Source organism: Equus caballus, chromosome 20, assembly GCF_041296265.1.
Source record: "Equus caballus isolate H_3958 breed thoroughbred chromosome 20, TB-T2T, whole genome shotgun sequence".
NCBI classification, from domain to species: Eukaryota; Metazoa; Chordata; class Mammalia; order Perissodactyla; family Equidae; genus Equus; species Equus caballus.
In genome coordinates, this window is record NC_091703.1 from 40,807,296 (window position 1) to 40,828,086 (window position 20,791).

A 20,791-nucleotide genomic window follows, 5' to 3' on the forward strand; every position below is an offset into this window, starting at 1 on the left:
AATCACCCCTTCCATGCCTACCTCCCAGGGCTGTCTTAACAATAAGTGATAACAGCAGATATTGAACAATTAATGCATTCTGGGCACTGTTCAAAGTGATTTGCCATTACTAACTCATTTAAGCCTCAGAATAATGATCCTATGAGGTGGAATACTATAATTACTCCCATTTTACAAATAAGGAAACTGAGGCCAAACAGATGTAGATTGCCCAAGTTCACACAGAGCTGGATTCTGGCCTAGGCAGTCTGCCTCAGAGTCACACTCTCACCCTCCACACCAACTGCCCCTTGGCCTGGGCAGAGCCACATGAAATTAGACTGGACATGAGACCAGCAGGGTGGCTTTGGCATTGCATTCTAGAAACTCTGTGGATGAGACTGACCTCTCGGCCTTCAGCTCCTGACCCCAGGGTAGATTCTGTGTTTTATAAGTGGCTCTGCCCCCATCCTCCTGTATGAACCCAGTGGACCTCTGTCCAATTCTCAGGGCTGTGCCGAGAGCGTGAGTCCAGAGGGGACAAGGCCCTAGCGCCTCCTAACTCCTGCTGCTGTTCCAGAACACTTTCTCCCTGGCTCTGAGGAGTTGTTTATAAGACAGTCAATGTATCCAAGCCCTGTCTCCAACTCCTTCCCCTGGCTTGAGGAGCATTCCCAGGGTCACCCTGCACCCAGGCCTTGTCCCTCTCGGCCCACCTGGCGGACACTGAGTCTGTAGTTGAGTACAGGGTCGACGGCGTCAGGCTCCCTCTGGGTCCACTGCAGCACGTAGGAGTAGTTCTTGGACAGCTTGTGGCTGCGGGTGGGGTTGGGGGTGTCGAAGTAAAACTCCGGGCTGTAGGCTTTGGCTGAGAGGGCGGGGAGGGGAGCATGGGGCCATGGAGGGTGGGGGATGGAGAGAGACACAGAGAGAGGAGGCACAGGAGAGGGAGAGAGAAGAGGATGGGGTGGAACAGAGAGAGGGGATAGGGGAGACAAAAAGAGAAAGGGAATATTGTGAGGAGAGGAGAAGAGGGGAGAAGAGATGGAGGAGGATGAGGGCAGGGTAGGAGGGAAGGTGGGAGATGGAGAAAAGGGAGATTGGGAATTCCAAGAGGCGGCATTGATGAGAACAGAGAGGAAAGGCCAAGGACAGGACAGAGAAAAGAGAAATTGGGGAAGACATAGAGAAGGGATATTAGAGCAGACATAGGAGGAGGAGATTGGAGGAAAGGCATGAAAAATGGTTAGGATATTGAGGTAGAAGGAAGACAAGAGAGAGGAGACGGATAGAGAGAGGCAAAAAAGGTGGGGAGACAGGGAAAGTGTGGGAGAACAGGGGAGAGGGGGAGGAGGTGGGAAATGTCACAGGGGCTTCTGGCTGGCAGGGCTGGGTGGGTTGGGGAGGGGCTGGGGAGGTGGCCAGAGGCCTGTGGTCCTAGGCCTGGGCCCCCGAGCCAGGAGATTCAAACAAGAGCTAAAGGTGCCCCAGTCAGGCAGGCGCTGTGGGGAGCGCTGGCGTGCAGTGGCGTGGGGGACAGGCAAGCCTGGGCTCTCCTCTGGGTCACTGCCACCAGCTCTGACAGGGAACCGGCTCTCCCGAACGAACGGAGGAACAGAGGAGGGGGCTTCAGCAACCTGTCGGGCCCTCTCGGTTCCCCTCGGCCCTCAGCACAACCTCCACCCCTTTCTGATCCACCCACGCCCGTCTGCAGCCCTAGACAGACCCCCGGAAATGACTTGATGAAGAGATGGGGCTGAGAGGGATTTCTGGGCACCCAGGTGCCTGAACCTCTAGAGTGACAGCTCAGGAAATGTGTGCTGGCTGGCCCAGCGCCACCCACGACCTTCCAGAGAAGCTGGTGAGGGGCGTCTTCTCTCCTCCAAGCTACAGCTCAGGCCCCTCACGTTGGGCCTGCGGCCACGAAAAGAGGGGGTTCCCCATCTGGCCCCTCTAGGGCTTGAAACGGGACGGCTGAGATGGGGCGGAGCCCACGGCTTGAGGGGGCGGGCCTAAAGCTGCTGTGGGCGGGGCTGGAGGGGGCCAAGCGATGGCTGCTACGGGACAAGCAGGAAGTGGAGACCTGGGATTGGACGAGGCTGGAAGGGGTGGAGCCTATGCCTCATGTAGGCGGGGCGTAGGCGCGGTGTGGGTGGGCTTTTAAAGGGAACAGCCCGGACTCGGTGTTCGCAGGTCTGAAGGGGCGGAGCCTGGCCTGGGGAAGGCGGGGCTTGAAAGGGGCGGGGCTGTCAGAGGCCAGAGAGGCGGCTGAGTTAAAAGGGGCGGAGCTTAGGCCAGGTATAAGTGAGCCTTGAAAGTGGAAGGAGCAGAACTGGAGTGGGCGAGAGTGGAGGCGGCGGGGCCGTAGGAGGAGGTCACGGTTGGAGCCGGGAGGCAGGGGCGGGTCTTGGAAAGGCAGGGGTCTAAACCTGGTGTAGGCAGGCTTGAAAGGGGCGGGGGCCGGGCCGGGCCGGAGCCTGGCCCCAGGTGGCGGTGGTTGGGTGGGGCTGGACCGACGGGACGCTCACCCGAGACCTGGAACAGGCAGGCCGCCGAGCCCACGTCGTTGGAGACGCTGCACTCGTAGCTGCCACTACTGTCGCGGGTGACGGCGTCGAGGCGCAGCTCGGAGTGGTCGGGGGCCTCAGCGGCGACGGGGACGGCGGGCGGCGGAGGCAGCAGCTGCCCTTTGAAGCGCCACAGGGCCGAGGCGATGCGCTGGGGACTGCCTCGGAGCAGCGAGCAGCGCAGGAGCACGGGCCGGCCCAGCGCCTGGCGCACATCCTGGGAGCTGGGCTCCACCTCCGGCGGGACTGGGGGCGGGGGCGGCGGTCAGCGGGGCCTCTCCCCACCGAGAGGGGTCTGAGGATCAGCCCCATGGGGAGGCGACGCGCTCGCCCCTACTCCCGCGCCCTGCAGCATGGAAGGCTCTCAGGGCGGATACACACTCGCAGCACACTCATACAACAGCCACGCTCATACCTTCCCGACCTGTAGATACCTGCCCCCTCCGGCCATTCCCTCCGGCCATGCTTCCCAGGCTGGGCCTCTATTCATGACTTAAATGCTCCTTCATCCCTCATGTAATGAAAAGCAGCATAATGTAGGGGGTTTAGAGCATGATCCCCGGAGCTAGATGGCTTAGATTCAAATCTCAGCCCTGCCTCTAACCAGCTGTGAAATCTTACGCATATTACTTAGCCTCTCTGTGACTCGGTTTTCCTATTTGTAAAAACCGGGGAGTAACAGTTCACAGCGCTGAGGAGGGTTAAATGAGTTAGTGCATTAAAACGTTTTAGAACAATGCTTGGCACGTGGTGAGTCAACTCATTATTATACTATCAGACAGTGTTTCCTTGAAGGTCCTTCCTCCTTCAAACTCCTATTCCCACCTGTCAAAATCAGTTATTTCTTTGTTGACTGGGTCCCTGGGAATGAAGACGGGAGGACACTTGATGGTGGAAGTGCGGTAAGAGTCACAAACCCCCATATCTTAGAGCACTGGGGGTGTCAAGGAGGATTTAGGGGCATCAGCAGTAGGTGGGGGGGTTTTGTTGGACTGGGGTGAATGAGGGGTTACGAGGGCGCGGGCCAGGCCGGGAACTGGGAGGGACAGCTGGGAAGGTAGTCCGGGTGGGGCGATGGGACTCACACTGCACGTTCAGCTGCACCTGGGCCTCGCGGGGGCGCACGTTGAAGCCATTATAGCGAGCCGTCTGGCAGCGGTAGGTCCCACTCATGTCGCGGCTCACCCGTTCCAGCCGCAGCTTGCCGTCCGGGGTCTCCTCCAGGGGCAGCCCCGAGGGCAGCAGCGCAGCCTCCTTGTCCACGCGAGACCAGAGCACGGGCGGCCGCGGCTTGCCCCGCACCTCGCACTGCAGCTCGGCCGGGGAGCCCTCGCGCACAGTCACCACGGCCCTGCCCTTGGGCACACTGATGGTAGGCGGTACTGTAGGGGTGGGGGGAGGGAGGAGCGGGGTTAGAGCTCCCCCCAATCCTCCGCTTCCGCTCTAGGGTTTTCCCTCCCTCCCCGCAGTGCAAGCCTCCCTTCCCCATCCCAGACGTCCCACAGACCCTTCAGCATCTCCAAAGTAGAACTCACCTCCCCAAATCCTCTCCGCCTCCTGAGTCTCTACCTCGGGGTCTCTCAACTCAGAAAGAGAGCCTATGTCGTGCTGGCCTATTCCTTCTTTCCTGTTAGCCCCACCTTACAAAGTATTGGGGATCCCAGCTTTGAAACAGTTCTACAGAATATCTCCTCTCTCAGTCCCCTCTCTCCCTCCCACTGGCCCTGCTCTAGTTAAAACCTCCATCTCCTCTTTCCTGGAGTGTTATCACAGACCACTAGTCTGTCCCCCAGCATCCTTACCCTTTCTTCCAAAGTAATAGAATATCTGGGTTTTAGCAGAGCACACAGCAGGGATAAAGACTATATGTCCCAGCCAGCCTTACAGCTAGCTGTGGCCATGTGACTAAATTCTGGCCAATGGGATGTGCTGGAAAATAAGGGTCTTTGAAGGGAGAGGTGTGCCCCTCTCCTTCCTGCAGCCTGGAATGCTGACTGATAGCTGCAGCTGGAACTGCCACCATGGGTGTAGGTCTCACATGCTAAGGATAATGGAATAGTAAAACAAGATGGAGCCTGGGGCCCTGAGGACCTGGTGGAGCAGAGCCACTATTCCAGCCTAGACTGCTCACTTTTACATGAAGAAGAAATACACATTTAGCTTGCTTAAGCCACTAGTATTTAGGGTTTTTCTGTTATTCACAGCCAGACTTAAGCCAACTCAACACATCATCCAAATGGAGGGTCTTTTTAAAGACTTCCATGGGTCCCATCTCACATCACATCAAACAAATTAAAATGTCCTACATTAAATAAAAATTGTAAATAACTCTACGAGGCACGCGGTGGTCCAGTTATCTAGTTACCATAATTTATCCTCTGTAGACTCTTATACATTTATTGGCTTTCATTTTGCAGCTTTCTCTTTGTATTTTGGAGCCAATTAATTCATTTTTCCAGGTCTAAACCATTTCCACAGGCCCTTAAAATGCTTCCATTCCCTAGGCATCAAGCCTATGAGCCAAATGGAGGAAATGGCCCTGTGCCCCATTGATTTCCCTGTTTCTAAAACATCCCAGCTGCCAACCCTTCTGCACCCGCGCAGGTAAAGGGCTGTGTCCTCTGCTTTGAGGCCACACTGCCCTCAGGTTAAAGCTCAAATTTCTTGGCTCTGTAAACAAGGCCCTCATGATCCAGCCTCTGCCACCCCCCAGCCTCATCTTCCCTCTCCCATCCTGGGTCCCCGCTGTAGAATCCACTTGTAAGGAACACACTCCCTGGACATGCCAAGGCTTATACACCTTGGGGCACCCCGTCCCTTCTCTCCTGGGCTTGACCCCACCTAGCAAATGCTCACATGGAGCATGGCTCCTCCGAGAAGCATTCCCTTGTGTCCCCAGCCAGCCTGCTACTCGTTCTCTCAGGTCCACCTTTAGCTCCTGTGTCCCACTTCTAAGGTCTGCCTTCCATTTCCTGCCTTATCCCACCCCTTCCCCAACAGATCTGTCTCCCCAGCTAGGCAGCAAGCTCTGAGCATGGGGCTGTGGCGTTTGTGTCTGGGTTCCCAGCTCCTCACCCAGGGCCTGGCACTCAGCGATTTGCAAAATGGATTTGTGGAATCTGGAGGCCTGGTCCACTCCCAGTGCTCAGCTCAGGTCGGTCTCCTTCCAGAAGCCTTTTTTGACCCTTCCAGCCTCACCTGGCCTCTCCCTGTGCAGATGTCAGGATGGGAGGGGCCTCCAAGGCCATATAGTTCAATCTCTCACAGAAGAGGAACTGAGGCCCAGGGAGTTGAAAAGGTATAGTCAAAGTCAGCCAGCTCCTCAGTGCAAGGTGCAGGGTGGGGGCTGGAGATGAGATTCTAGGGACCCTCTCCAAAGTCATCACCTCCAAACTCCTGTCATTTTCTAAGTGTAAACCATCAATGGTGGCTGACAGCAGGCTCTGCAGTCAGACTGCCCGGGTTCGAATGCCAGCTCCACCACTTATTGGTATGTTAACTTAGGTAAGTTTCTTAAACTCTAAGCTAAACTCTGACCCTAAGTTTCTTCATCTCTAAAAATTGAAGATAAACCATCTACCCCACAAGCTAAATCATGAAGGCAAATGAGATAAATATAAAATCATCAGAACACATAGTAAACACTCAATAAATGTTAGCCATTATTATTTCATTATTGTTATTATCATTGGAATAAAGACTGAAATCCCCTGCATAATCTGGCCCCTGTGACCTCTCCATTCTCATCTCACTCCATCCTCCCAGTCACATTCTCCTTCCTTCATTTCTCCAAATGACCCTGCACTTTCCTGCCTCAGTGCCTTTGCACATGCTGATTCCTTGGCTTGCCTTTCTCTTCTACCCTCCTTTGCTCTCCTTTGCCTAGTAAAATCCTGCTCCTCCCTCTGATTTCAGATCAAATATTCTATCGTAGGAAACCCTTTCCTGACTCTCATGTATCACAGTTTGCAGTGATATATTTATTTATGAGACTATCTGAAAAATGTTTGCTTTCCTACTTGGTTCAAAATAGGCAGAGCCTATTTTGCCCACTACTGTACCCCAGTGCCTAGCACATTGCCTAGTATATAATAGGTGCTTAATAAAAAATGTATACAGCATGAACAATGGGATTGTCCTCACTCTGGCCTCCCTTTCGCAAGTTGCTGCCCCCACCGCCCCTCTGCGGGCCTCTCCAGCTCCCTCACACCTCCCCTCTTCCCCTCCAGCTGCCCACCTGTCTCAGAGGAGATGTTGACCTCGACACTCAAGTCAGGCACTGGTGCCCCTGGGAAGGATGCCACGCACAGGTAGGTGCCGTAGTCGCTGAAATGCAGGTCGATGAGCTCTAGGCTGCTCGTGACGGCGGGCAACTCAGGGTCATTTCGGGTCACCAGCAGCCTCTTGGACATGCGAGCCGGCTTGCCGTTCTTGAACCACTGGTAGGTCACCTTCTCCTGGGGCACTGCATCCACATGGCACGACAGCTTCAGGTCCTGGCCCAGCTGTATGTTCTCACTCTCTTTGATCACATCTGGGGTGATCTGGAATGTGGCATTCTTCATGGCTATGGGTGGAGGGGGAGGGAAGGGTGGCTGGGGCTGGCCCAAAGCCAGGAGCCTATGTCTCACCCCATCCAGATACCGCTTCTCCCTTCGAACTGGCTTTTTTTTTTTTTTCAGTTTTATTGAGTAATAATTGACATTCAGATGCATTTCTAAAAGTTCAAAAACGCTTGCTGTAGAAAAGTGAGTTTAGTAGTCACTATAGCCACTTTGACTGAAGATACACTATGTGAGAGGTACTGTTCTAAGCACCTTAGCTGGATTTACTCATTTAACCCCTCTCACAGCCTTTGAGAGAGGCACTTTATCATTCCCATTCTACAAAGGAGGGAACTGAGGCTCAGACAGTTTAAGTAACTTGCCCAAAGGAGTAGCCAACCTTGAATTCAGACCCAGAGACTGCACTCTTAACCGCTACACTGCTTTATCCTTATTCTTATTTTAAACTTTGAATATGAAAAATACAATTCTGGAAGGACACACCAGAATGTAATAGTGCTTCTGTCTAGAGAATGGGGCTCAGGAGAATTGGAGGGAAATTTTAATTTGCACATTTTACCCTTTTGTGCTGTTTGACTCTTTACAACAAGTTTTTGTAATTTTTATAATAAAAGCCCAGTACAATCATTTTACCTCCAATTACATAAAAACACAGAGTTTAAAAAGAAAAGGTTCTGGCCTCTTTAAAAATCTGAATATTGTTTGATGTAAGCCAAAGACTTAGACAGAATTCTTAATATTGGGTGCTAATTGGACAGGACCTTGGTATAACAGCCATAAACCAGGACTGGGCTGGCCAAAGCAGGCTGTATGTCACCCTAAGAGGTGACCATAAGTATTTGATGTAAATTGTGATCTCATCAACCCAGGTTTTACAGGCCAAATGAAATCAGGTGGAGAAAAATAACCTTCTGATGGGAAAAGTACCATCAAAGGAAAAAGTAGTCATCAGATAGCAATAATCGGCTACTGTCCTTCTTGCTCTGATTAAGTAAAAATTGATAGGGAGCTAGCTTCCTTTGTGAGAAGAGCCAGAGAGAGACTGTCAGTGAGAAATGAAGAAAAAAGAGAGTCCATTTCATCAGAAGACTCTCAATTGAATTTGACAGAAGCTGTACTTTACTTTCAAGTGCTAAAGAACTGGAAATAAGCCTGGATCTTTAAAAAAATAAATAAATAAACAAACAACAATCTAAAGCTTCACAAGCAGAAGAATTTAAAGTTTTCTCCTTAAAGCAGAGTAGCAAAGTCAACATCATACTGAGTAGCTAATGGTAACTACTGAGGCTGAGTCTTAGCAAGGAAAGTGTACGTCTTTAATCGGATTCCAAGTTTTGTATCATTCTTACACTTAGTAATTATCTTCAGAATTTCTGAAATGCTTTGCTAATAAGATTTACTTATGAGGCATGTGGGAATGTATGTTATTTTCACTTTAACCCTGTTAATCATTTAGAAATCATTGTACAGGAAGAAAGCCAGGAAATGTCTCTTGAAGACTGGAATGTAACACATTTAGCTTTTTGCAGCCTCAGTTTCCCAATCTAAAAAACATGTAGGTAATCAACACCAGCCCTTCCTACTTCTTGGATTGTTGAGGTTATATTTAGAAATGCAGATTGTAAAATGTAAATAACTTTATGCAAATTTTAGTTCCACCATCTGCTGGCAGACACCTGAATTGCAGGGAAATCAAAGTACCTGGACATGCCCCTTCAGCATCTCTCACCTACCAAATGGAAGCAGACAGGCCCCTTTCCCATTTCATTGGTGGTTCCTGGAGGCCAGGAACCCTGCCTGCCTTCCATGTGCCCTCCCAGCCCTCTGGAGGCACGTACATCGCACCAGCAGGTTGACGGTCTTCTTGGCAGGGTTGCCCACATTGTTGGTGGCTGTGCAGTTGTAGTAGCCAGAGTCCCGGGCCTGCACTGAAGGGATGCTGAGGGTGCCACCCTGGGCCAGAGCACCCAGGGGCAGCGGGCCCGGCCCATGGGACCACTGCAGCTGGGGTAGGGGATCACCGCCTGTCAGCAGACACTGCACCGTCACATTCTCCCCAGGGTTCACCACCAGAGTTTCGTTCACAGACAGCTTCAGGGCTGGTGGTGCTAAGAGGACAAGGAGGTGGGGTCTTAGGGGATCATGAGGCAGGGCTGGATGTGGGGGAGATTAAGGGGGTTGGGAAAACATGGGGTCGGGGAAGGACTCAGGGGAGAAGAGAGAGGAGAAGGCAGGGAGCAGGCAGAGGGGAGGAGGAGATGCACTATGGTGATGTGCCTAGAGTCCTGTGTGGGGTGGGGCACTGCCTCCTGGCTGGGGAGTCAGCCCAGTGGGCAAGGGATACGGGTGGGGAAGTGCCTGTACCCGTGGTGTTGGTGAGCCGGAAGGTGATGGCCTTGTCCGGGATGCCGCACACATTGCGTACAGACACCTGGCAGGTGTAGCTGGCATAGTCCTGGGGCCGCAGGTTCTTCAGTTTCAGGACCTTGGTCTCCCCCTAGGCAGCAGTGGACCACTGGGGTGAGGGGCCTGCTCGAGTCTCCAGGGGTCCCACACACATTCACCCAGCACCAGGCTAAAGCAAATTCCTGTTTTCATTCCTATCTTTCCCAGCCTCCACACCACTTACCCCCAGGGAGTCTGAGCCTAGGCAGATGCTGTACTCTCCATCCCCTGGGCTTCTCCGAGTCTGAGCTTGTCCTGGTGCACACTGGCCAGGACTGGGCCTCAGTTTCCCCACTCTGGGAAATGGAGGGTACGGAGGGAATCCTGCTCTTTCTTACAACCCATACAAACATAGGGCTGGCCCACAGGCCATGGCCACATGTGGAGCTCTGACAGCCACTTAGGATAGCCACCTCTGAAAGCCCTCCCTGGTAGGATGGCTTCATCACCATCTCCTGGGACCATAGGGGACCCATGGGACGTAGAGTCATTCCTCTGCCCCCAACTCCTGCCGTGCCTGCCCATGGGTTCCAATACTCTGCCTGCCAGCAGTGGGCAGGGATAATGTGCCTGCCCCTAGGGGGTGCCTTTCCTAACTAGCCATGTTCCTGGAGGACATGTTGTCTTGGGGATTCCCTTGTCCTCACCACTGCTCCCTGACCTTTCTGTCCCGATTTCATCTGCCCCAGGTTGTCCAATCAGAATGCATGCTTCTGACGTCAGAACAGAATTCTTGGAGTCAGGGCAGTCCCCGGAACTCCAGGTGTGAGGCCTCAGTCCCTATTCCCCCCTTGCTTGTTGGGTGCAGGAGCAAGAGTGTAGCCATGAGGAGACCAGGCCAGCTGCTGCCTGTCCTCACCTGGGTGTAGAGAGGCTCATAGATGTCGACGCCATTGTCCTGGCTGTGGGACAGGGTGTCAGAGCCCCGCTTCCAGATGAAGCGGGCTGGCGGGTTGGAGTTGACAGTGCAGCGCAGGAACACCGTCTTCTCCTGGTAGAAGTTGCCTCGAACATCGCTCACCGTCTGGTGCACCGTCAACACTGGCTCGTCCAGGTCTGCAAGGGCAGAACCCCAAGGGAGTCAGGGCTGGGTGACCCCAAGGTCAGGAGCTTAGGCTCTTGGCAGCCCTCAGGAAAAGCTAAGCCACCCTCAAAGAATGCTTCCAGAGAGCCAGATGCTCTCCCAGCCCTGAAGTTTGACTAACCCATTAGAGACAGGGGACTGGACTTGATGGCTTCCCAGCTGTCCCTCCCCAAGGACCTGCATGGGGGGTGTCTTTCTTCACCCTCCCATCATGGAATGGAGGAAGCAGCTGCAGACTGGAAGTCAGGAAACCCTGGTTTGAATCCCAGGCTAGCTGTGAATTTGTGGTGTGACCTGCCTGAGTCCCTTGTCTCTCTGGGGCTGTTCCTCACTGGTGAATTGGACTAGACTAGTGGTTCTCACCCCCTGTTTGCACAACAGAATCACATGGAGATTTTCTTTTTGAAAGCAGAGTCTTTTTGAAGAAGAAGAAGATTAGCCCTAAGCTAACTACTGCCAATCCTCCTCTTTTTGCTGAGGAAGACTGGCCCTGAGCTAGCATCAGTGCCCAACTTCCTCTACTTTATATGTGGGATGCCTGCCACAGCATGGCTTGACAAGTGGTGTGTATGTCCGCACCCAGGATCCGAACTGGCGAACGCTGGGCCACCGAATCTGAGTGTGTGAACTTAACCGCTGTGCCACCGGCCCAGCCCCAGGGATTTTCTTTTTTAATACTGATGCCTGGTAGAGCTCATGGATGGTGTCAGAAGTCAGAAGAGGGACTGCCTCTAAGGAGATCATTGACTGGGAAGGGGCATGAGGGCACTTTCTGGGGTCCTGGAAATGCTCTTGGACTGGATGGTGTTTACACATACACATATATATGTAAGAATTCATTGAACTGTACATTTAATATTAGTGCACTCTGTTGGATGTACGTTAATCCTTAATAAAAATGTTTAAGAAAAAAATCCCCATGTCTGGGCCCCATCCCCAGTTAATTACATTGGAATCTCTGGATGTGGGACCCAGGCAGCAGTATTTTTGTTTTAAAGATCCCCTAGACATTCTAATGTGCAGTCAGGGTTGTGAACCAAAGGCATCAACATCTACATTCTAACATCCCACAATGGATGTCCCAACATTCCATTATTTGGTCCTCCCAAAGCCCACCTGGATAGAAGTCATAACCAAGACCCTGGGTGGAGGTGGGGCACTGGTGAAGCCCACACCCTGCCTGCCAGCCCTGCCAGCACCAATAACTTGAGCAATGACCCTCAGCCCCAGGGTTTGGCAGGCCCCTGCGTGGCTGATGGGGGACAGAAGAGAGGGTCTGGGGGTTCCATCGCTCATCACTCTATCGGGTCTCACTTGAGGGGTGTGCAGCATATTTAACAGGTAGGTTCATTGTAGACATTAAGATGGTGTCAGACAGGCCCCTGGGCCTAGCCCCACAGCTTCTGGGTACATAGGTCAGTTTGGATGGGCACAGAGGTGGTGGCAAGCAGGGAAATAGCCTCTTGGTGTTCAGGGCAGGAGGGACTAGGGGCTTCCCATTCAACCATCAGCAAGGGCTGAGGGTGCTTGGTCCTGCAGGTGGTAGGGGAGGGATGTTTCAGAGCTGCCCCTGGGACAAAAGCAAAGACAGCAGGTACTATGGGAAGCGCAGTGGACCAGAACCAAGAGACCTAGGCAGGTGAGCAAGTCACAAGCCTTCAGTACCTCGGTGTCTTCATCTGTGGAATGGGTACAGTCCAACCCGCCCTGCCTTCCCTGACCACTTTACAGGGGTGTTGCAAGGTTCATACGGGATTACAGATGGGAATGTATGAATGGCAACGGGTGGTACGCACTGGAGGAACAGCAGACATGCCTCTCTAGTCCAGAGGACAGAAGGTCTCTACTGTTCCCCTCCCGGGCAGTGTCGCTTCTCCATCCTGACCCCGCCCTCACTCTGCCTTCCCATCCTGAGCTCCCCGCCGGGGGTCGCCCTGGGAGGGCAATGACTCACACTGCACGTCCACGCGGATGGACTTGATTGCGGGCACGCCCACGCCGTTCTCGGCCTTGCAGTAGTAGCGGCCGCCCTGGGTGCGCGCGATGCGCTCGATGCGCAGAGTCTCGTTGAACACCGACGTCTCCTGGAACTTGTCAGACGCGCTGCCCGCAGTCTTGGTCCACCGCACCTGGGCCAGCCAGGAGGGGCAGAGTCAGACGCGGCAGAGGGTGGGGGCCTCCGGGCTGAAGGGCCCTGCAACTGCGCCTCCCCTCCTACACACATAGTTTATCACGAGCACACGTGGGGCGTACACAGGCCTAGGAAACTAACCCAGACAGACTCGTGGGAATGCTCGGACCGGGTAGGATGCCTCAGCGAAGAGCCTGGAGTCAGACGGAGGGGCTTAAATAAGGCAGTATGGCGCAGTGGTTAAGAGCATGGATTTGTGGGCGAGTTACCCAGCCTCTGTTGCCTTCCTTTCCTTGGCCGTAAAGTGGAGAATATTACCCTCCTCGTTGGGCTACTGGGAGGATTAAATGCATATATACTAAATGCCTGGAAGACTACAAATTTGAGAACATTGTTCTGTTATTCCACTGACTGGTTAGTGGCCTTGGGCAGCTTACTCATCTCTCAGCTTCAGATTTCTCATCTGTGAAAGAGGTCTGCACGGTTGCTAGTCTCCTGGTATTCGCACCTTTCTGTATTCCCCTCCCACTTTGTACTAGGGATGGTCTGTGTGACCAATAGACTATGGCGGGAGTGATGGTTTCTCACTTCCAAGATCAGGTTATAAAAGACTGTGATTTCCATCTTGGTTGCTTTCTCCGACCACTCGCTCTGGGGAAAGCCAGTGGTCATGTCATGAGCAGCCCTATGGGGAGGTCACAGGGGAGGAAGAGAAGCCTCAAGTCCACAGCCACAGAGTTAGCTTGGAAGGGGATCCTCCAGCCCCAGTCGGTCCTAAATGACTGCAGCCTTGAGAGACCCCGAGCTAGAACCAGGTGAGCTGCTCCCGGATTCCTGTCCCACGGGAACTGTGAGACACTAAGTGTTTGCTGTTTTAAGCCCCTAAGTTTTGGGGCATTTGCTATGCGGCACTAGATAACTCCATTATACAGCGTAATACCCACTTTGCAGAGTCACTGTGAGGTTTAGAAACAAAGTGTGCAAAGCATTCAACAAATTTCTCTTATTATTAACATTGCCTTAGATTATGGGAAGCTGTCAAGGATCACACCAGAAACTGGGGCTGCTACTTGAAATACTAGAGGTTTGAGAAAAATGGATCAGTTCCAGATTATCAAGTCTTAAGGACTGGCAGATGGGGTAGGGAAGCTCCCATCTTACAGTTGAGGAGGACTGCTTATTACTGAGACACGGCAAGGCCCCTGATCCTGGTGACTAAGCCAGAGAAACAACAAGCTTGGGGGGAAGTGGGTGAAAGGGCTGACTTCTCATGCAGGGAGCAGCCACTTTAGGCCTTACTGTTACGGCTCTCATCCCCTCGCCATCCTGAACTCTACCCTCATGGACTTAGAAGTTACAAAATGTGGGGAAGGCCATGGGCAGTTTTAGGCAATTCATACTTAGATCAGAGGGTGCTTTGGAGAGAGAACAAGGCCAAGAAAATATTTTCTCTTTTCACACTTGACATTTTGCAGTTCTACCATGATTTATCTAGATGGGGTTTGTTTACAAACTGCTTAGGACTTGGTCTGTTTTATCCATCTGAGGGTTCGCACGTTTCTTCAATTCTACAAAATTCTCAGCCTTTATCTCTGTAAATATTGCCTCCTCTGTTTTCTCTAGTCTGGCCTTCTAGAATGCCTACATTTATTTTGTAGCTTCTCCTTCTATCCTCCACATCTCCCAACTTCCTTTTCACATTTGCCATCTCTGTCTTCTTCAGACTGCATTGTGGCTCATTTCCTCAGACCTATCATCCAATTCACTAATTTTCTCTTTAGCTGTCTCTACAGTATTGAGGCCAAATTTTTCAAAAGACTGTATTATTTTTATTTCTAAAATTTGTATTTACTTTTTTCTGTATCTAACTGATCAGATTGTATAAGCTCCTGTCTTAGGGATTCTATTCCTTCCATTATCTTTTTAAACATTTTAAACATATTTATTTTAAAGATCCTTTCAGATTGCTCTATTATGTCTGTTTCCTCAGATGTAAATTGTTCAGTTATTTGGGTCTATGGACTGGCTCTCCTGGCACTGCATTTTTAAATGTATTTTAAAATTTTATTCCACAGGCTTGTATTCACTGGGAATTATCTTCCATAGAAGTCCCACTTGGCCCTAACAGGCCTGTCTGTGGTATAGCTTTATGGTTTCCCATGCCTAAGATACATGGGTTCACAGGTTCAAACCAGCTTTTATACTAGCTTCTCAGCTTAAGGCTTCCTCACCACTTGGACAGCGCAAGACTTAGATAGGCTTACGGTTATGCTCACTCATAGGTACTCTGTGCCCACACCATGAAGCAGAGTCTGCTCTCCGCTGAGACTCTGGGCTGTGGGACAGAGATCTTCTGGTCCCCATTCATAGATAGTGCCACTTCTGTCAAGCTTCCAGCTGTAGGTATAGAGTCCAATTGCAGTTCCCAGCCATAGATGGACCTGTGGCCTCAACTCATACCCCCACGTGTATGTTAATACTACTAACTATGACGTGAGTATGCAGCCAAAGCCCCTCCAAGGACCAGGTTCTTCCACTTCTCCTCAGCGCCATTGCTATAGATTCCTTCTTCATTTGGGCCCTCGAGATTTCCTCTCTCTTGCTAGTTGTTTGCAGTGGGAAAGTCCATGCCTATGCAGTCCCCCATCCTGACCACAAAGTGGGCCATGAGATGCTACTTCCCTGCTCCCCGACTAGACTGGATACTCCATGACAACGAGAACTGTAGCTGTATGCTCAGGACCCATCACAGTGCTTGGAACCCAGTAGGTGCTCAATAAATATTTGTTGTCATGATATGAGCAAAAAAGGAGGTAGGTGGCATTTCAGGAGAGGTGAGCAGCAGTGGCTGAAGCAGGAATGAACAGGGTGCACTTGAGCAGGTTCAACTGGAGCACAGGGTGTGAGGAGGATGGCAGTGAGAGATCAGACAGGAAAGGAAGGTGGGGGCGAGGTCTGGGAGGTAATGGGGAGCCATCGAAGGTTTCTGAGCAGGGGAGTGATATGATGTAGCCAGTTTGAGGATGATGGTACAGGGAGCAAGGTACAGGAATGGGTTGGAGGGGGAGATGTGTGAGAAAGGGAGACCAGTTGCAGTCTAATGCAGTGGTCCAAGGAATAGAACTGAAGATCTGACCTGGAGGGCTAATGAGGAATAGAAGGAGAAGATCCATGCAAAAGACATAAAAAGAAAGTCCTCCGAGGCTGGCTAGAAGTGGGGAAGAGATGGGACGGAGTCAAATCTGAGCCCAAGGGTTTGAGCCTGGGTAGCAGGAAGAAAATGAAACCATGGCTGGAAATAGAAAAATGGGTGTGTGTACACATAGCCACAGCCCCAAATGGCTCATACATGCGATGCTCAAGAGGACACACATGGCCAGTGCAGCCTTAGGGAGAGGTGGCTCAGCTGCCTCCCTGGCGTTAGGGAGGACCATCCTAATAGTCAAACCTGATATGAATGTCAACCTGAAGACCAGAATTGTTTTCACTTCTAAACAAGCCTTTGAGAAGGAGCAAGCAGTGATAATAGTTTAGGTTGAAAGAGTCTTTAGGGGTTTCCTTGTCTTTCTGCTTGTCTCACAGCCAAACCTATTAAAGCTGTCCCCGTTCCCAAAATTATCCCGAAAAAAGGATTTTGCCTTTCACTGTCTTTCCTAGGAACCAATCGAAACCTTTTCTGCCATTCTTAAAGGTCATAGCGGCTCACCAGCAAATTCTGCCACCCCTCCAGCCCACCTTCTCCCGCCTCGTCTCATCAGCTCTCAGTGATAACTGCCCAGACTTCCTGCCCGAACCACACACTTGCTCTGGGACCAAAGTCACCTGGCACTTCCAAAGACTCATCTTCTGTTGCTTCCTAATTGCTTTGAGTCTTTTAACCTCAGGAGTGTGGGGCTTGCCTACCTGAAGCCTCCTGGGGTAGAGATTGTATTAGATTTTATTGGTAAGTCCTGGAGCCCTAACCCAAAGACTGATACCCTGGAAGGAAGCGAGCCGAGCTACAAAGAACACTGGTTCTGGATTCAAATTCTGCTTCCACCCTCCCAAGAGCTGTGTGACCTTGGGGGTCCACCCAACTCCCTGAGCCTCAGTTTCCTCGGCTGTAATGTGGAGGCCCTAATGCCTTCCTCAGAGCATGGTGATGAGGATCTGAAAAGAAAACACTGGAGAAAGTAGCTAGCATGGTGCTTGGCACACAGTCCGCCCTCAGGCGGTGGTTGAAGGTGCATCTGAAGAAGTGTCTGCTCAACAGATACGTGGAATGGAGTGGAACTGAACAACTGACATTCAGTTTTTCCCCTCAGCCGTCAATGTTTTCAGGTGAATGAGTGCACAGCCTCCATCCCTTCCCCGCAGAGTTCATTTTCCAGCTGTTCCTCAGCCCCAGTCTCCTAGCTTCTGTTTACTTTCTACCGTCTGCCTCTCGTCCCAGCTCCTCCTGCCTCTTCTCAGGCTCTGATCCCAGAGTTGGGTGGAGAGGGAGCGGGGGGGGCCCACACAAGGCCAGGGTGGGCGCTTACCTGGGGCCGAGGGTGCCCGGTGACAAGGCACTGCAGCACGAGGGTGTCCCCCTCCCGGATGGTATAGACACGTTCGCTGATGTTGTCCTCTTTCACCACACATGCCTGGCCGGCGTGTACGATCTGAGCTTGGGCTGGAGCTGTGGGAGAGGAGGCTGGTTTAGACAAGAAGCATCAAGGCCTGAGGGGGTCTCAGGCTCCCTCCTGATGTATTAGGGAGAGGGGTCAACCCAGACCTCCCCAGACTATTCCTCAGAGGGCTGACTCCCTTGAGTTCAAGAAAGAATCCTCCCAGGGCCCCAGGCCAGAAGCAGAAGGATTGAGGACCCAGAAAAGGGGCAATTCCTCCCCATCCAACCCACCTTGCAAGAGACCTGTGCTCTTCAATGAGCTGATGCGTGTGAGGGGCTTTGTAATCTGTGTGCACTGGTTCTCACTCAGCGAGCATCACTGTCTTAGCAGCCCCCTGTCATGGAGGCTGCTGGCGCTCCACCCAGCAACCCATAGCCGGCAGATGCATCCATCCACCAGCTGCTGTGGGTGTTAGCTGCTAGGTGCACAGAGCTCACCTTCCCAGGGAAGTACCCGTAGCCAGTGGGAGCTGCCTGGGTCAGAAATGCTTAGGAGGTCACCCCCATCCCCAAAACGCACCTCCCCCCGATGACTGATGGACATAGTGCAAATGCCCAGCTCCCTTGCAGCAAAGTGGGATGACTGTGGTGCTGTCCACAATCCAGAGCCCCCTGGGAACAGGCTGAGGCTAAGTCAACTGAACCACATTTTTGCCCAGCTGCTTCTCCTTACAGTTTCTCCTGTGAGCATTTTCTCAGCAAATCACTTGCCTGAACTGCATCCCGACCCCAACCACCCCAGGCTCTACTTTTAGAGAGATAGCCTCCGACCTCACAGACTGCACATTCCCCTCACCCAAGGGCCTACCACTTTTCCCTCACTGCTCCCTGAGCCTGTGCCAGCCTCTTCTCCAAGAGACAGAAGGTCTCACCAGGGGCCTAGAAGCTCTCAAAAGACTGTGGCCCCTCCTTGCCCTCTCTCAGAGTGCCCAGGAGCGGGGAACTAGAGCTAAGACATGGCCAGGGGGACCCAAAGGGGAAATGACTGAACTGGAAATGTTCACAGCCCCTCTCTCAGTGTCCGCAAGGCAAACCAGCTCCCAGCCTGCCAAAGCTTGGGCTCTGGGAAGGAGGGCAAGGCTCCCAAGGTCACATCTGTCTGCTCACAGCTGAGGGTGGAGAGAGCGGAGATGGGAGAGCTAATCCAGGGCGTGAGGGACGCAAGGGGGTGAAAAGAGAGTCCTTGCCCAAAAGAGGCACACAGAGGTGAGATAAAAGCTGTACATAAAATGTGTAACTTCCTCCAGGAAGCATCCTATGATTGACCGGCTCCTTCCCTCCTTCTGTATCCGTCAGTCCCCCAGCGCAACAACAAAGCATCAATCTGTGTGTCCACCAAATTCAGATTCTTATCTATCTGCCTGCCAGACCGTGAGCTTCGTCTTGGTATCCCCAGCACAAGACCTCGAATATAGCAAGCACTCAGTGAACACTGAATAAATGAATTCATAAGAATATCCCATGGTGAAGTTGCTGGGTATCATAGGAGAGGCATAGGAGGTCCTAGGAGGTCAGAGGAGAGAGACAGCACTGTCTGATAGAGGGACATGCACAGAAGGCTCTATGGAAGAGGCAGCGTTTGAACCAGGCCTCAAAGAACACTAGTGATCTTTGGACCCTCGTTTTCTCATCTCTAAAATGGAGAGAATGCTGCCACCCGTGAGCACTCATGAGTGTGGATGTGACGATAACCCCAGATCAATGAGAGGTTCTTAGTAGAACTCTGATGTGGTCTGCAGTGGCCACAAGTAACAGCTTCACAGAGTCGCTCCAGCCAACACCGATGGGACAGCCATGAACTAACGACAGAGGTTTGTCCAGGGAGGTAGCTCGGCTGCAGGTGGAGCAGCTGGTGAGGCAGCAATTAGGAGTGACACTGGCCATGTTCAGCTCTGAAAGTCTCTGCAAACAGCAGCAGGTTCTGCAAACAGTGGCAGCTGCCACCAACTCAGAGTCTGAGTGTCCAGGTGACCATCCTGCCTGCTCAGCTTCCATGGAGGAATGAACCTAGGCTAGTTGTCAGGAGACAAGGTATGCGACTTTGGGCGAGTCAGACCTCATGGGCCTCAGTTTCCCTGCCCATAAGAGGGGAGTGAATTAGATGACCTCTGAGGTCTTTTTCAACTCACTTTCTATAAATTTTGTAATCAGCACATAGTCCCTATATCAGATGCACCCTAGAATCTGGGGAATAGGTCTGAAACTGTCACCCCCTGCAATGAAAATGCATGAACATCACTATAGCATGGAAGAGATAGCTATCTGTGGACAAGGTCCTCAGGAAACAACCCAGCAATGCATGACGTACATGCCAGTTGCTGATAAGCCAGGAGGCCGCATGGATGTCTGCAAGAGACCTGGGGTGCTTCTCAACAAGGAAGACATTGATTTCACAGGCTCCAATGGAAGATAAGCTGTAATCTTGGACACTGTGGCTTGCCCGTAGCCAGGCGGTATTGTAATGACAGAAGCTTTGGTGACTGATAAGGAATATTGAAAAGAGCTGGAGAGCTGGAATTTCTCAGGGCCCGGCCAGCACAGGCCAGAAAAGATGGGGCCCAGCCAGCAGACACACGGCCTCTGGCCATCGGCCAGGTACATTTCCTTGCTGGAGATGGGACTATGAGTGGGCGTCATGGATGATGACATCATTAAGATTATCCAACTCCCTTTGATGACATTAACTATTAAGACTATCCAACTCTAAAATGATAGAACCACTGTGGAAGAGATTTTGGCAATATCTAGTCCTGTGTACCCCATGACGCAGCAATTCCACTCCTGGATGTGTTCCCAATAGAAATGAGTGCCTATGACAGCCAAACAATAGGTCCAAGAATATTCATAGCAGCTTTATTCATTATAGCTAAAAACAAGAAACAACCCACATGTCCATCGACAGTAGTATGGGTAGGGGCCAGCATGGTGGTGTAGTGGTTAAGTTCATGCACTCTGCTTCAGCAGCTCGAGGTTCACAGTTTCGGATCCCGGGTACGAACCTAGCACCACTCGTTGAGCCACGCTGTGGTGGCATCCCACATACAAAATAGAGGAAGACTGCCACAGATGTTAGCTCAGCAACAATCTTCCTTGAGCAAAAAAAAAAAGAGAGAGATTGGCAACAGATGTTAGCTAAGGGCCACTCTTCCTCACTCAAAAAAAAAAAAAAAGAGTAGCATGGGTAAATAAATTCTGGTATATTCATACAATAGAACATTACACAAAAGTAAAAAAAATGAACTACTGATAGACACAGCGACACTGTTGAATTGCACAGGCACAATTTGAGTGAAAGAACTCAGACAGAAAAGAGTAAATAGTGCATGATTTCATATATTTGAAATTCAAAACTAGAAAAACCAATCTTAC

General features: G+C 51.7%; 1 protein-coding gene across 7 annotated transcripts in view; it reads right to left on the reverse strand.

The window, feature by feature from the left end:
• The window catches only part of MDGA1 (MAM domain containing glycosylphosphatidylinositol anchor 1), a 61,060-nt gene that overhangs the window by 13,066 nt on the left and 27,203 nt on the right, over positions 1–20,791 (reverse strand). For 4 of the 7 annotated variants that reach the window (XM_070244494.1, XM_070244492.1, XM_070244493.1 and 1 more), the window contains exons 2-10: positions 17,292–17,431; positions 12,595–12,769; positions 10,416–10,612; positions 9,476–9,608; positions 8,950–9,219; positions 6,784–7,113; positions 3,632–3,928; positions 2,508–2,792; positions 696–847 (exon numbers count right to left, since the gene is read on the reverse strand). In XM_070244494.1, coding sequence (XP_070100595.1) covers positions 696–847; positions 2,508–2,792; positions 3,632–3,928; positions 6,784–7,113; positions 8,950–9,219; positions 9,476–9,608; positions 10,416–10,612; positions 12,595–12,769; positions 17,292–17,431 — 1,979 coding nt within the window. The remainder of the gene's footprint in view (positions 1–695; positions 848–2,507; positions 2,793–3,631; positions 3,929–6,783; positions 7,114–8,949; positions 9,220–9,475; positions 9,609–10,415; positions 10,613–12,594; positions 12,770–17,291; positions 17,432–20,791) is intronic. The other 3 variants (XM_070244496.1, XM_070244495.1, XM_070244497.1) reach the window with 2 other exon arrangements.